The 16401-nt window shown below is 35.7% G+C and overlaps 2 protein-coding genes across 3 annotated transcripts; both read right to left on the bottom strand.

Moving 5' to 3' along the window:
• Positions 1-385: 385 nt before the first annotated feature.
• Positions 386-8142, bottom strand: LOC108464988 (E3 ubiquitin-protein ligase XBAT33-like). 2 transcript variants are annotated; one of them, XM_017765286.2, is made up of 12 exons: positions 7105-8142; positions 6321-6454; positions 4988-6247; positions 4807-4866; positions 4163-4234; positions 3822-4006; positions 3378-3538; positions 3232-3290; positions 3107-3153; positions 2849-2992; positions 1699-1790; positions 386-1348 (listed from the first exon to the last, which is right to left on the bottom strand). In XM_017765286.2, exons 3-12 carry the CDS (start codon positions 5162-5164, stop codon positions 813-815), a joined length of 1533 nt encoding a protein of 510 aa, XP_017620775.1. In that variant the 5' UTR covers positions 5165-6247; positions 6321-6454; positions 7105-8142; the 3' UTR covers positions 386-812. The 2 variants fall into 2 exon arrangements, with proteins under 2 accessions (XP_017620775.1, XP_052887423.1); XM_053031463.1 differs by lacking the exons at positions 6321-6454; positions 7105-8142 and having other exon boundaries at positions 1666-1790; positions 4988-5558.
• Positions 8143-8281: 139 nt separating this feature from the next.
• LOC108464987 (protein ROOT PRIMORDIUM DEFECTIVE 1) lies at positions 8282-10675 on the bottom strand. The gene is made up of 2 exons (XM_017765285.2): positions 8696-10675; positions 8282-8609 (listed from the first exon to the last, which is right to left on the bottom strand). The coding sequence occupies exon 1, from the start codon at positions 10414-10416 to the stop codon at positions 9052-9054; it is 1365 nt and encodes a 454-aa protein (XP_017620774.1). The 5' UTR covers positions 10417-10675; the 3' UTR covers positions 8282-8609; positions 8696-9051.
• Positions 10676-16401: the final 5726 nt, after the last annotated feature.

Here is a 16401-nt window from a genome sequence, read left to right as displayed (position 1 = left end):
TCAATAGCACTTTCCACTCGTACCATAAATCAGGACGTGTAAAGAACGTTACAAATATTGAGTGAAATGACAATGCTACTTGTTTCACAATTAAGGAAAAAAATAAAATGCTAGTTATCAAAATCTACACCTACTTTCTCGAAAACTCTAAATTTCCAAAACAATTTATAAATCAGAAATTCAATATTTTTGTACAAAAATATTCAAAGGAAAGCATCGTATCCATCTTCTTGCACAACCTTTTACAATAAATCATTTTTTCATGCATTTCTAGGATTTTGCTTAGTACAACTACCACCTGCTCTAACATTAAAAGTTAAGTGTAAACATAGAATACCTAAAATTTTGGATAACATTTTCTTTGTAATGAAAAAAAATCAAGAAATTGTAACTTGAAATTTGACTCCAAATTTCTAAATCAATTTAGAATTCACAATTCAAGTTTTGTGTACAGTAATATTTAAGGAAAGCATCATATCCATCTTCGTAGACAACTTTTCACAATAAATTTATGTTTTTTCATGTATTTAGGGTTTGGCTTCAGTACTACTAGCCACTTCTCTAACATTAAAAGTGGAAAGGTGGAATACTAATTAAATTTCAGTAGAAGCAAAACTGAAACTTTCTTGAAAACTTGTAATAATTACAGAATACTACTAAAAAAAAAAGGAGAAAAACAGGATTTCAGCAAGGAGCATTGTCCCTGTCGTAAATCCAGCTCTGTTCGCAGACTGGGAATTGTTCATCTCAGAATGGAACCTAAGAATGAAGCTTCTCTGTAGAATAGATCGATCAACCACGGATGAAATTAATCAAGCATTTATTTCTGAATTGCATTGATGCTCTCTACTGCAGCTCCTCCTGCCCCAGAACATGTTTGAACAGGTTGTTCTCTCCAGTCTCGGTCCTTCAATTTTATCCTGCTCGATCGATGTAGATTGTGAACGTCTTGGAGATCCATCTTGCATTTCTGTCTCTCCACTTTCAAACGAGGGGCAAGGACCATCGTTGCAGGTGCACAAAGGGATGGCAACAGAAGGAAATGGACTACAGGTAACTGGACAGAAAATATCTGAAGAAACTGAAGCAACACGATTCTTTCGGATCTCTGAAGCAGGTGATGCGCAATCTGCATCACAGGGATGAAGCATGCACGATGTACAAAGGCCAAGGGATACATGTAGCCTATTTTCTTTTACCGGCGAAATGGGCAATTTGACGAAGGAGAGAATGCCATGTCTACAAAGTGGGCACGGAATAGACCCCGGTGGGGCCACGATATTGGAGGGAATGTGGCTTGTTGAGCAAAGATAGAGTGCACACCTTACGCATAACTCATGCCCACATCCTGAAAAGATAAATGAATTGATGAGAGAGCCCTTGTATTTGTAAAAACACTAGCACCAGGTTTAACTATATGGATGTATTCACCAGCTTTCCTCCTAACTCGCTATAACATTAAGTTTTTTGATGCTATGCCATTAAAAGTAAATTCTAATTCCAACACCCCTACTTGGTGCCAACTGGAAGACCAGAGAGATCATGCTCATGAAGTCACAAAAAATGATGCTAAGATCAAATAAAATTAATGAACATAAAATGATCAAAGCAGTTTGCTACTTTCTGCCAGCATATTTTTCAAGGAAAAGAAGAGAGAATGCTAACCAAATTTATGGAAACAGCAAGTTGAAGACGTACCTTCAGCAGCAACACTACATACTCTTTCAAGGCAGACGGCACAAGTGTCAGCATCATCCAAGGGGGTTGTTGGGGACTGCAACCCACATTCTCTGCAAAATATAATCAGAAAGAAGGCTTCTAACAATAAATCTTTTTAGCTCATTGACAAACCTAAAGATCAAAGTATTATCATCCGAGGAGCTCATTGAACAACTAAAGTTTTAGGCATTAAGGGTAATTTGCTGGATTAAGACACAGATAGCATTTTAGAAATAAGTGCTTGAAATAACAGCAAACAAATTTCAGGTCTTATTTTCTAGTCTTTCATAGTCCATACTCCATTGGTAAGTCATTACTGCCGATAACATCCAACAGCAAGAATAGTAAAAACAGAAAACTTGAGAAATGGGGAAGTCCTGCGAATCAACAGTGTTTGAATGTAATATAGGCTCTCCTAGGAGAAGTTAAGACAAAGCATGACCCTTTTACCAATTTAGGCAACTCCATAATATAATCTGAGGTCACTTAGTTCCACTCTCCAAGCAAGATAAGGTTTTAAAAGTTTTCATATTTAAAACAGGAAAACAGGAAGAACTGACCAATCTTTACAAATGGAGCTTAAACAGTCGCACTCTTCAGGATCAACAAATTATCTAACACCACACTTTGCATCTTAAAATGAAGCTACACGTTATGATTTAGACATGACACACAAGACAGCTAATTTTGATGCGCAACAAGGAAGAAACTACTGGCCAAAGCTAGATGATTATTCCTATACCATCACATAGAAGTTTATATAATAAACCAGTTCTGTATCATCTAAAAGTTTCAATCCTAAGAAATGGCAGTTGCATCATACGAGAAAATAAAGGAAATTAACTTGCAGAAGCCAAACCAAGCAAATATTAGATTAAGAATCACATTAATTTTATTTTATTTCTCGCAATAAATTTCAACATCGTTTAGAAGTATGTATAATATATCAAATCACCGTCATATCTGCCACCAATGAAGCTCTCTCTTCAAGTTTGGCCAACTTCAAAATATCAAGATTGCCATTTTTTTTTCTTTTCAAAGAAACATTGTGTGATAACTGTTTGACAGTGATTGAAAACTAGCAAAATCTGAGAACCTAGATTGTAGGCCATGGTAGTCACAGGGTTACCTTGCTATGTTAAGTAAACTCGAAAGAGGCAAAGACAAGTAGTTGGAAGAAGGAAATCTAGGTATTGTGGTATCAGAATTAGGTGCCAGCAAGGGCTCAAGCCAATGACGACCCCACATCCTGGCAACATCAAGTGGCAGCCACCTGAGAAATACAGATAACTCAGTTAGCCATTATGGGTGAAAAACAGAAATAACAGCCATGCTTGAAGACCAAAGAAAAAAAATCTAAACAGAAGGAGATCAATAAGTCATTTACCCATTGCAGTTCAAAGTCAACCGACTGGCTCCTCTTGCTAGAAGGATCTGCAAACAATAAAATAAAATAATTCCAATTCAAGAGAAATTATCTATGGGTGCAAAAACATTGCTTCTAAGTCTTGCCTGGCAACATTTCAAGTTTCCCCCACAGGCAGCATAATGCAAAGGAGAACTTCCAGCTCCTGCTCAAAGAAAACCCGGTAACCATATCACCCACAAGTTAAAATGAAAGGCAATCGTCCATGGAAAAAATAAAAAAGAAATCATACCTATTAAATCCATTGATGTTCCATAATGAAATGTGACGGCAGATACATTGGCGTGAAGGTCTAACAAAAGCTGCACACAATCAAAATGCCCATTTAATGCAGCCATATGAAGAGCAGTATTCCCGCCATCAGCTGCCTTATTTACAAACTTTGATAGTGCACTGCAAATCGTAAGTAGCATAATTAGCACGACAATAGCTCAAGAACTGCTATCAACGCTTTGAGTAATTCCTTAGCAATTGAAATCACTAGGAGAAATATGCCTATTATGAAAATCAATTCTTTTCACATCCCAAAAGTAAGCTTTTGCTGGAAATGAACTTTTCCTTCCTGATTAATCTTTTTTACAATATTACATGCAATAGATCCCAGACCTACTTCTCCATTTAATTCAAATCAGAGCCAGCCAGAAAACATGGTTGTTAAGGAATTAATAAAACACACCTTTGATCATTTTTGTTTCTCACAGTAGAACCGTCCCCCTTTTCACCTTCAATTTGGTTGTTCATAGCTTCAAAAGGAGCATTAGGAACAAAATCAGCTACAAGAAGTGTTATGCACCGTACATGTCCATTTACAGCAGAAAAATGGAGAGCAGTTCTTCCACTTAGATAATCTGCCCTGGTAACCTACAAGGAAGTAAATAAACAACAACAATCAACTAATCAACAAGCATTTGAAAAAGTTAACAAAGAAATTATCCAGTTATAACTACAAAACCGTTAAGTAGTCATATTTTGTGAGTAACTAAAGAAGTTCATAAAAGAGAAAAAAATGGAACTCACATTGCATCTGAAGAGCAAAAGGGTCTGCACAACCTCCCAGTGCCCGTATCTACACGCTTGCATCAATGCCGTCTTTCAAATTCAAACATAAAAATAATAATTAAAAGTTAGTTATACTGCAGATCGGTCCCATTTGTTGCTTATCGAAGAGCAGAATTTACAGTCTAGTTTCATTGAAGCTAACTTTGGCTTGCATCAATGCCGTCTTTCAAATTCAAACATAAAAATAATAATTAAAAGTTAGTTATACTGCAGATCGGTCCCATTTGTTGCTTATCGAAGAGCAGAATTTACAGTCTAGTTTCATTGAAGCTAACTTTGGGTTTCCACGGACACAGATTTGGAATCTAAAATCATGTTAAACGAAGTATTAGAACCAATACAGTAGAATCTTTAGAAAGTTAGAAAGGTAGCCGACCAGAAGAATGTTCTTTCAAAATATGGTATCTAGCTCCAATTTTGAATCCAAAATCCCAAATTCATGCAATCAAATTCCAAAATTTTCAAAACTACATAGGAAGTCCAAAATCAGAACTAAATCCACAGCTAAAAGATCTGCACAAATAAAACTACCGTCCAAAAACCCATTCTCAATTTTTTTTTTTAAAAAAGATAAAGAGTATATATTAAAAAAAAACAGTTACCTGGCCACAGTAATTCCGGGAATTAACATCAGCTCCATTCTCAAGCAATAAAGCAACAATCTAACAAAAGCCCAGCATAGAAATAAAACATGAAGTCAATATCTAATTTAAAAAAAAAAGCTTTCCAGGGGGAAAATAGGTTAAAAATTAAAACAGAAGAAAAGAAAAAGAAGAAAGAAACCTCATTGTGGCCTTTGGCAGCAGCGAAATGAAGAGGAGAATTAAGGCCCCCAAAAGTGGAATACTTAGCAAGACAAGGATTGCAATCCAAGAGCATCTTGGCTTCCACCAAATCCCCATCTCTCGCTGCCGAAACTAATCTCTCCCCTGAAGCTGAGCACCCAAACGAATTCCCCATATCTTTTATTTCTTATTGTTATTATTATTTTGTATGGGAATTGATATTAGGTCAACTGTAGTAGAAGAGAACAAAATTTAAATTTAAAAGATGTAGTGGTAGCAGTGGGGTGGTGGGATTTTCGTGTTTTGCTCTCTTTTTCCAAGTAATAATGCAAAAAGTAGGAGTCGTTCAGAAAAATGGGAGCGGGGATGGCGTGGCTTCTTCTCTTTCGAAGGTGTGTTGTTAGTTCAGATATTGCTGCTTTTTTAGGACAAATGGAGGAGAAAGAAACAGGCACTGTAGGTGTGTCTTGTTCCCAAAACTGAAATTATATTCTTAACTTTCTCTTTTTTTTAGTTGGTTTAATTTTACCAAATTTCCTTCCTATATTTTTTAATTATTAAAAGACTAACACTTCTCTTAATAAAATATATTTAAAACATGTGATGGATTATTAACTTTTCTCATAAAATCGAAATTTTCAAAGCGAAAAAAAAACTGAATTCTTTGACTAATAGTAGGGTCTGGCAAATAAAAGTTGTTATAGTAGAAATACTATTTATTTTACTTGCTTCTATCAAGTCACAAAATAGGTGCAATAACAAGTCATGTTAAAATTAGTGTGCCCATTTGCTTAAAATTTGTAAATATACATAAACTATTATCATTTTAGCCAAATAAAAATATTGCCAAATAAATTACGTTACATAAAATAAAAAGAAAAAAATTAATGGATATCAAATTTATAATTATTTAAGATGGAAGCCTTTATAATAAAAATTAGATTACATTTTATTCTCTGCACTCAAAAAATAATTATTAGACATTAAATTAAATAATAAATTTTAAAAATTTTGTCTTTTATGTAATGTAGAAAACTATTTTTAAAATAAAAGTGAAAATGAAAACAATGATTTTTATCATATTTTTACCTTATTTAACCCAACTTTAGATTAAAGTGAAACAACCTAAAAAAAAAAAAAGTAGCAAATGGAGCCTTAAAGGCTAGACGCTTGAGTCATTAACAGTGGCCGTTGAGTCCAGGTAGGGGCCACCTGGTGTTCAAACTTAGAGGGTGCGGAAGCGCGTGCGTCCTCGAGACTGCCGAAAGAAAACTATCTGTTACTTCACAGGTCACCATAATCTGGATCATACGTACTGTGCTTCGAATTACCTTGGTTTCATGATGATAATCTGACGGCTGCTGCTGAATGGTTTCACGTGAGCAGATTAGACACTAGATTAGCCCTCAAAATATGTACATAGGGGTTTAGGACTTTGGGTGCTGATGGTGGGATCGTGGGACGTCTACGCGAAAACCACAAAATGACACCCCCAACCCATCAATTAAAAACACATTATAATTGTCACCAACTTGGTCTAATAGCAAAAGTCTTATCACAAAAAGTACATCATAACTTGAGTTCAATTTCAAATAATCCCATTTTCCTCTCAAATTATAAGAAATATATATACATCTTAAAATATAACACAAACATTATTTTTGAGCTCATTCGTTCAATCCCAACTAAATTATATGAATTTATTAAAATGTAATGTCAATTTCAGATTTCATTGATTAGTATACGTCGATTGTATAAGATAATTTGTTATAACTAATTTAAATATGTCCCATGATAATCGGTAAAACAAAGACAAAAATAGTAGACCAAGACACGTTTGAAAACATGAAAGATGGTCGGTTCCTAATTTATTAAAAGATAAATTAATAATGAACAAGATGCATTGCACATTTATTCAAATAAAATGTCCCTACAACCCTTGTTCGATATTAAATTCAAATCAAAATGACAATGCTCCTTTTCAGCCATAATTCCTAATATTTAGTTAATTATCCAGTTACATGAAATTTTCAATAAATTATTAAAGTTTTTCACAACAAAATCACTATCCAAGATAATGAAAAATAATAATAATAAGGGGGTTAATAATCAAACCTGTAATCAGTGTTGTTATTTCAGAGTATAAAATTATGCCTTGCGTAACACAAATGCAAAGCAACAAAAGCTTTCGCCATCCAAATTGTTATCACAATCACAACCTGCTAAGAACCATTAGTTGAAAAATTAATAAAGTGGCCAGGCTGACGCCTTCTACCTGTGATAGGGCAACCCTTGTTACAGGGCCAGGGGTTCTGACCGAGTGTGTCTGGTGTCAACTGTATACAAAGAAATATCCAATTCATAATTCTCAAGAATCAAGTTTATACTCATCAAAGACTATGTTGGTGTCTGTTGTTTTCAGTGCTCACACGTGGGATTATGAAGACTCATCCAGATTTCAAACCTAATACTTGACACATACGTGACACAAACTATAGTTTGTTTGGCTTTTAAGATATTTTTCGCTCTTGATTTTCAAACCAAACCAACCAATTTCTGACCCATGACTTTTGGCAGACATCATCTTCTGGTCCACTCATATGGACTAACTTGTTATGCTAAAGCAATTGAGGAATAAAAAAAACAGCTTTATATAAGCTGTGATAAAAAGAATCTTCTGAATTGGAAAACAAGAATTTTCTCCTCCTGCATATTACTTGGCTGGAAAAAAGTTGTGCTGTAAAACAAAACTATTTTCCTTTATCACAAGGAATTAAATCCCAGGTCTATAAGAAACACCATATGGTCTCCTAGTGACTTGTGGACATTGTTAGAATTTGAGCTTCAATTCAAATCCCAAAATCTCGTGCAGCCCTGTCAGACTTCTTGTGTACCTAATTTCTTCTAGACTAATACTACAATATGATCAACCTCATGTCATAAGAAGTAGGATATAGGTACTGGAAGACTCCTTACCCAGCATCATACTTTGAGCTGTTACCACTCACCAAACCACAGAATTTTTGCATCTCTACATTCATCTCATCAAGACTCAATATAATCCAATCAATATAACTTTCATCTACAAACTCCATCAGGACTGTATTTTGCTTAGAACTTGAAAGCCAAACTAGTATGATAAAAACAAATTCTTCTAACTAGAGAATATGCAAACTTTATACGATGCTAATTAGAAGAAAGCATTCCAGTTTGTTTGACCAGATAAGCCAATTCCTCTTGCAGTTCATTCCAAGGTTGCCAGAAATGATAAAATAAAACTTTAAGCTAACGGTTTTCTTTAAAAACCACCATATTTATCTCCTTAAAACCTTAAGCGCTCAAGGAACAGGATATAATGTGTCATTTGCAGCAGAAATACTAGTATTTAATCAGACCCTATTCTACATTTGTAATGACTCACTATTATCTAGTCTCTGCAAAAGAACTCTAGACAGGAAAATGTAAATAAAAAGCCAATACGCTTTATCATGGAACAGGGACACCTACTTCAAGCCAAAGGCCTGCTTTCCTGTGTAGTAGAACACCCATCCATCCATCTGCTTAACCCTGACCAATATTTTTCTTGGTTTCTCTTCCTGCCAAACAGAAAGAAAGAACACCTGTACAGAATTTGAAAGGGTGAACAGAACATTAAAACGCAGATGGAGGGAAGGGAGGGCAAAAATAAGAGACTTGTGGCACTTACACTATAGCAGTAGCAACTTAATGGTGCAAAATCTTCACGGAGCTTCTTATTTCAATTTACCTGCTGAAATTTCCACCAACATCTTGCATTGGTGACTAACACAGGCAAGAAGAATTGCACAATAGATGCCTTCGGCTTCTTCAATAGTCCATTAACATAGAAATGCTACTTCCACCAACAACAAAGAAATCCATTGCACTCTACAGATCCAAAAAACTATCCTTAATCCAAAATGTCTTCTTAATGTTAATGAATGTAAAGAGTGGTCTTCCATTGTAAAGTCTGGCTAATTATAAGTTCACTGTTTCAAAATTAACAATGACAATAACTAACAGAATTTAGGCCTTGTCATTCACTTAAACGGTATCCTCCTTTTCATCCAAATATTGAGTCTCATCTATGTCATCAGAAACAAAATCAGAATCTAAACTATCATTTCCTTCTTCATCGTGCTCTATTTCATATTCAACCCCAAAATCTTTCAAGTCAGTTTCCATATAGTCTGGTCTAACACACACTATGTCATCAACTTCCGTATCCCTCCTATAGCTAACCAGTTCCTTATCCACCATTGCCTTCCTAGAACTTAGCAAAACTAACTCGCCCAACTTCCTTCTCGCCAAATACAAATCATTTGGCTCAGTTAACTCCCCCTTCCTATAAGCTTCCCTAAGAAACACTGTATGAAGCTTCCCATAATTCCCCCTAGTTGAAACATAAAATATTCCCTGATGCTGAAGCAGAAAATCCTTCAACTTTTTAGGCAAATTCATCGCCATCCTAAAATGCGCAATCCTCTCCAAAGAAATCTTCTTCTCCACAGTCAATGACAGCAACTCATGAATAGTTGCCACTGCCCTCTTTTCCATCCTCTTCAGAGCTTCCAATGACCTCAAGTCATAACCAGATACGTTCTCATAAGGAGACCAATACGGAACCCGTTGCCACTTCCAAACTGCAATCCTGTAATACTTACCAATCTTAAACCCAGGCGGAAAGTTAACAAGAAATGAGAACCTAACATCCTCAGCGTCAAGTCCTTTTTCTCTGTACTCTCTCTCTCTAACTTTCTCTATGGCACAAATAGCTAACTCGGGATCTCTTTCAACAATCTCAATGTACTTATTCCTAGTATCTCGAGCATCAAACAATCTAAAAAATTCAGGGTATTTGAGAATTACCGAGTACTCAAAATCATCAGGCAACCCAAATTCTTTCCTGGCAATCCGAACGTGTTCCAGTCTCAAACGGCCCGTGTTCGACATCATAACCAACTTCCTTAACCGGGTGACGACATCAGGTAACTGGGCATGGAGTGCTTGTTTTTCTTGCTCAATTTGGAGAAGGGCCTTCTGGGTTAGCCTGCAAAAGAGGATTCTGAGAACAGGGTGCTCGTAGATTTCGAAAACGTGGGGGAATTTAAGGAGATAAGCAGCGGCTTCGTTTTCTTTGAAGCCGAGACCAAGGCGACGAGCGAGAGAGTCGAAACGAGAGATGGGCAAGGTTTGACTTGGCTGGGAAAGAATGAGAGATTGGAATTTGAGGACTTTCCGGGTCTTTTTCTCCACTTCCATGTAGTTGTCGAAACCGTGGTCGCGTACTCTGTCCTGTTTTTTAGGGATAGAGGTGGACTGGGACATGAGCATTATGGAGGTGAAAGGGAGAGGCGACGGGCTTCTGGGTTTGAGGAGATTGCAAGTGTAAGAGAAGAACACCAGCATTGTATGAGATTGATTGATTCCGGGTTTAGGGTTTTTGAGCTGCGGCAAGTGGCACAGATTTTGAAACTAACGAAAAAGAAGAAAGCGTCTGTTACTCGGCGGACTCTTTTCAAGAATGTGACATGGACTCGACTGGATCCAAAATAGGGGTGCCTTCATCGTGGGTTTAAAGCAAATCTAATAATCCACAGGCCTAACCTCAACTACACTCATTTTCTTTTTTCTTTTTTTTTTTCTTTTTTTCTGAATTAGCTACACTCATATTCTTTGTTTCGTTAAATCTAGGTGTTTTAGTCGTACCATGTGGCAACTAGTTGTATATATCAATAAAAATATATTAAATTAATTTATAATTTATAATTTATTATATTTTAAAAGTATAAATTAATTTTTATTTTAAATGTTATAAAAATAATATAAATAATGAATTTAAATATCATTATTAAAAATAATAATATATGACACTAATATAATTTTATGCAAGAATTGTGTACAAAAGCTAGAGAAATTTTATTTTATTAATAATAGAATAGAGATAATGTTACATTACCAAATAATCCATAATATTTATATTTTGTTGTATAACTCATACATCTCTTTGTTAATAGTTAAAATTTTCTTAACTTAAATGGGCGTATTCATCTCTGGGATTCTGATAAGGACGCGTGCGGAACATCATCGTAAATTTATCTAAGTCATAGATTTGGGTTAGAACTCGAAAGGAATGAAGAAAACTTTGAGGTTGACACAACCTGAAAACGCAAACAATCCAAGTTAGATCAAATAATTAAAAGGACAACAACTAAAACAAATAATTAAGAAAGAAAATGAGCAAGAAATTCAAATCAAATTAGGGTTCTTGAGAAAGAGTCCAATTCAGCTATGTAAAGACTTGTTCTTGATGAGTTCTAGCCGAATTAGGATTGTCAAGATAACAAAACAAAGAATTATGAGCAAATATGAATAATAAAGCAAAGAACCGAAGGAAAAAACATAAGATAATAATCAAAGAAGATTCAGCCAACATAGTATGATGAAGATCTAAGCAAATAAGAGTGTTTTGGACTAATCTTGGTGAAAAAGAGGTTGTGAATTCATATATGAAAAAAAAGAAAGAAACAAAACAGATTAGTTTTGATCAAATTGAATGAAAAAAAAATCAAAGAAGAAAAGAAAAAAAGGCAGCCAAGAAGTCCAAGAATGAATATAATAGGGTTTCTTAGTGGAGATGAAACCATTCTTGAACCAAAAGAAGGCCTCCAACTAGATCTGAAACACAATCAACAAAGCAGTTTGTTAGAATGAAGAATTAAGCAAAACAAAAATTGTTTTGCAACAAAAGAATTCAAATCAACAAAAAAAGAACAGAACTCCTAATTTTGAATGTTTCTTGATGTATAATGATGGGAGAACATCTTTTCTTTGTTGATTAAGACCTATAAATAAATCAACCAAAGATTAGGTTTTAAAAAAAACAATAATCGAATGGAAAACTAAAGAAAAGCAGGAAGAAAGATAGAAGAAGATAGATGTAACACCCCAAACCTGTGACCATCACCGGATTTGAACACGTGGTGTTACCGGGCTTACTTCCCTTTTTTCTCTCTTGACAATAATTGATTTCAGTTCCAGGCAGGCTAGCTAACTGCGTCACTGTCACCTTAAAAATCATATCTCGAGTTCCAGAACTCGAAAATCAGTTCCATAAATTTTCCCTGAAACTAGACTCAAATATCCATCCCTGGATTTATTTCTAGAATTTTTGGTCGGGCCAATTGGTACAGTTTATTAGTTAAAGTCACCCATGTTACAGGGGTCGACTACACTGACCTTCGCGCGTTACAACTTGAATATCTCTCTGTACAGGGCTTTAATACTGGTTCCGTTTGTTTCTAAAGAAACTAGACTCAAAATGGAATCTGCACATATAAGGCATGACTTCTAATTATTTCTGGATAATTTATAGTAAATTTTCAAAGTCGCGACAGGGGACCCAGAAACCGTTCTGGCCCTGTCTCACAAGAACTCTAATATCTCTCAGTATACTGCTCATATGGTCGTTTTGTTTTGTCCATATAAAAATAGATTCATCAAGGTTAAATTTCATAATTTATTCACTATTTAATTCTACTTCTACTATTTTTAGTGATTTTTCAATCTCATCTCACTGCTGCTGTCAGCAACAGTTACTGCAGAGAGACTATGCCAATTTCATGAATCTTTCCTTGGCCTTACTAATCATCCATCATACATGACACAATTTATGGCCACCTTATCAAAATTAAAGTTTCTAAGACTCGTGGCTATAGGTTCTAGCATCCCACTCGATGACCACATAGGCCATTTTCACATGGCTTAAAGTTTACAACCCACAATTCAACAAAACATAATAGCCTATACATGCCAATTGTTCTCCTAGTTCAACTACGAAGACAATACCAAAAGGTTTCCAGCCGGTGCGATGACTTCAACGACGGTTTCGAGCACGCGACAATCGAGTCCAAGAGACCTAAAATGGGTGACAAGAAAACACCGAGTGAGTTTATAACTCAGAAGTCATAAGCATTCATCAACCATCCATTAATAAAGTTTTCGCAACATCAAACAATAAACGAGGCTAGGTACTTCATCCATATCGAAACTATACCATAATTCCTCGGACCTTTCGGTTCAATCTCATACCAAGTCATACATCCATATTTCATATTCTATACAATAAGATATTTGAGGCATTTTACACACCAACTCATTCGCACCACAATCATACAATTGCAATCATCACATAGATTTCAAGCTTACCAAGCTCAACCCGAGCATGAATGTATTGCCTATTCGTCATGAGCTCAAGGTACTTACCCGATCCGCTGTCCGGGATTAACTCGATAATGTCGCACACTCAAGTGCCAATTATAATACAAGAGCATATAGTGAATCCGCACACTTAGTGCTATATATTTTCAGCTCGCACACTTAGTGCTATATAATTTTCAGCTCGCACACTTAGTGCTATATATTTTCAGCTCGCACACTTAGTGCTATATAATCAAACTCGCACACTTAGTGCTGTACAATTTTAAACCCACACACTTAGTGCCAATCTTGTCACCGTGTCCATTTATACCCGCACACTTAGTGCCGAGACCAATACCTTATGCATTTTGCTGCCTTTATACATTCAACAATGGCATCATTCCATACACATACATTTCCATTTACACATCAACTCATTTAAACACAATTGTGTATATATTATGGTCATTTACATCAACACCAAATATATGCTTAATGACTTACCTTGTGTTGGGTAAAACAGTCCAAGTCGGCTACTCGATGACCTTCGTCTTTCCCTTGCTTGATTCTCCTTCTTTAACTCCTTGAGCTTAATCAATAAATCAACTAGTTTAACCATCTTGCTAAACATTCATAATTCAACTACACATGCATATGTATGCTTGTATATTCGCAACCATTTTTTACTAATCACCCATTTGGTCGATTATACACATCACCAAATATGCACCAAAAACTTGATTCAACATCACTTACATACTCACCCAATGGTTGAATATACTTGAAATTTTACAAACATTCTCTCCAACAATTTATTTTTTTAAACAAACACATTTATCATTTACTTCATAACCAAAACATCATGTGCAAACATATATCCACACATAGGTGCAAGGTCAATTTTAAGGTGTCCATAACCATTCAAAACACAAATTTTTTAATATCATGCAAGAAGCATAAACCATGCTCATGAGCATACCATGGCGAATACCTCACACACCATGCCCCTTTTAAAATTTTTTGTCATGGTTAAACAAAGGACTCAATGCCCTACTCAAGAATACTAAAAGAAATTTCAAGAGTAGTTAATCCATCATTACATGCATCAATAGCAAGCTTCACATTTAGCATGCAATAGTTTCAACACAATATCAACCTTGGCTAAATACCATTTTCATGGCATAACAAGGATTTGAACCATGGCTAACATGCACATCAAGTAAGCAACCAAAACAAGCATGAATCTCATGACACCACCTCAAACATACCTTAATATTGATGCAAGTATAGCCAAATCTCCTTCTAGTTCTCTTCTAAACCAAGCATGAAGCAAAAATCCTCCCCTTTTCCTTAGTATTTTCGCCAAGAAGTGAAAATGGATGAACAAAAATTTCTCCTTTCTTTTCCTCTACTCACGGCAACAAGGGGCATCTATGCTCATCTTTCTTTTTTTTGTTCATTTTTTATGCTAATTTTATTATATTCCTTCATACATAACTCACTAACCAAACATGTTGGAAACATGTTTTCCTTGCCCATCATACCCACCTTGGCCGCCACTATAGTCCAATTTGGGAAATTTGACATGCAAGGACAACATTTCCTAGTATGCATCAATAGGCCACTTCAACATTTGCCTATCTCATTTCTAAGTTTTCTCACACAAGTCCTTTCTAGTGAAATTCACCTTTATAACACTAAATCAAATCATCAAAAATGTCACACACAATTTAACACATATCATAGGCATCACAATAAATTTTAAATTATTTTTATGCCTCGGTTTTGTGGTCCCGAAACCACATCCCGTCTAGGGTCAATTTTGGGCTGTCACAATAGAGATGGCATGTAGAAGTCCTAAAGACCTTTTGAAACAAGATGAACCCACAACCTCTCTCCAAAAGACTCTAATTTCTCCTCCAAGAAAGATACATTGGTAAGAAAAAGCTTGAAGATGATTCTCAAAATCTAAAGAGATTGTTAAAACTTTTCTAAAAGAAAACTCAAGAAAAATTCTTAAAAAGAGAAACTTAAAGAGAACATTATTAACTCAAAAGAGAATGAATGAATTAATAAATTACAAGGGGGACGCATTATCTAGAGCCACCCAGACCCTAATTATTATCCTAGATGTAACACCCCTTTTTGACCAGATTGTCATATCCGAGTTACGGGGAGCTATAACTTGTTGGATCTGGTGCCTAAGTGTAGTATTTTTGTTTGAGTACAATTGTAATTTTTTTGAACAGATTGGTTAATAAAATTATTCATAAACTACATTAATACATTGTACATTGTCCTCACATGATTTTTGGACGCAAAGTAAAATGGAAGCAAATGTTACTCATTAGTTGTTTAATGTTTAACTGATACACATGGTCAGATCGTAATACAAAAAGACAACTTGTATTAGTAGACAAACCTGAACATGTCCTTAGTCAAATTGGAAATGAGCAAACCAATTGAAAGACTAATATGTTGTCTATCAAGTCCAATTGGAAAGATTTCTTGTAACACCCCACACTTGTGCCCACGCTGGATCGGAATATAAGGCATTACCTAACTTAAACTTATGCATATAAACATTTTCATAACACCAAAACATAGTCAAATTAAAACTTTTTTGCAATTTTATTTAAAAACTCCTTAATAAGAGCCCACGAGGCTCAAAACAAACATTAGAGCCCATTTAGAATCAATCCAGGTTCTAAAATAAACTCTAAGAATAACACTTAACACAGGGGCACACACCCGTGTCCTTTACACACCTAATTTCCATGTTATTAGCCCATTTCAACACGGTCGTGTTATTAGCCCATGTGGTTCACACAACCTAAGCAATATAGGACATGCCCGTGTCCTTTACCCATGTGGAATTAATTCTAAATACACACCTACAGGCGTTTTTACACGGCCTGGCACACGCCCGTGTCCTTCACACGGCCATGACACGCTCGTGTCCTAGCCCGTGTGCTAAAACCTAAACATTTTGTTTCTGACGTCAGCAATTCATAAGGGTTACACGGCTAAGGCACACGCCCGTGTGCTAGGCCGTGCCCTTCACATGGCTGAGACACACGGCCGTGTCTCTGCCCGTGTGTTTACTACCATGCATACTGACTTGAAATTTTTACGTGTAGGGCATACACGACTGAACAACACGCCCATGGGGCTGAATGTGTGTCACACACACGC

Source organism: Gossypium arboreum, chromosome 8 (genome assembly GCF_025698485.1).
Source record: "Gossypium arboreum isolate Shixiya-1 chromosome 8, ASM2569848v2, whole genome shotgun sequence".
NCBI lineage: Eukaryota > Viridiplantae > Streptophyta > Magnoliopsida > Malvales > Malvaceae > Gossypium > Gossypium arboreum.
The sequence above is the reverse complement of the archived record's forward strand: the minus strand, read 5'-3'. Positions and strand labels throughout refer to the sequence as shown.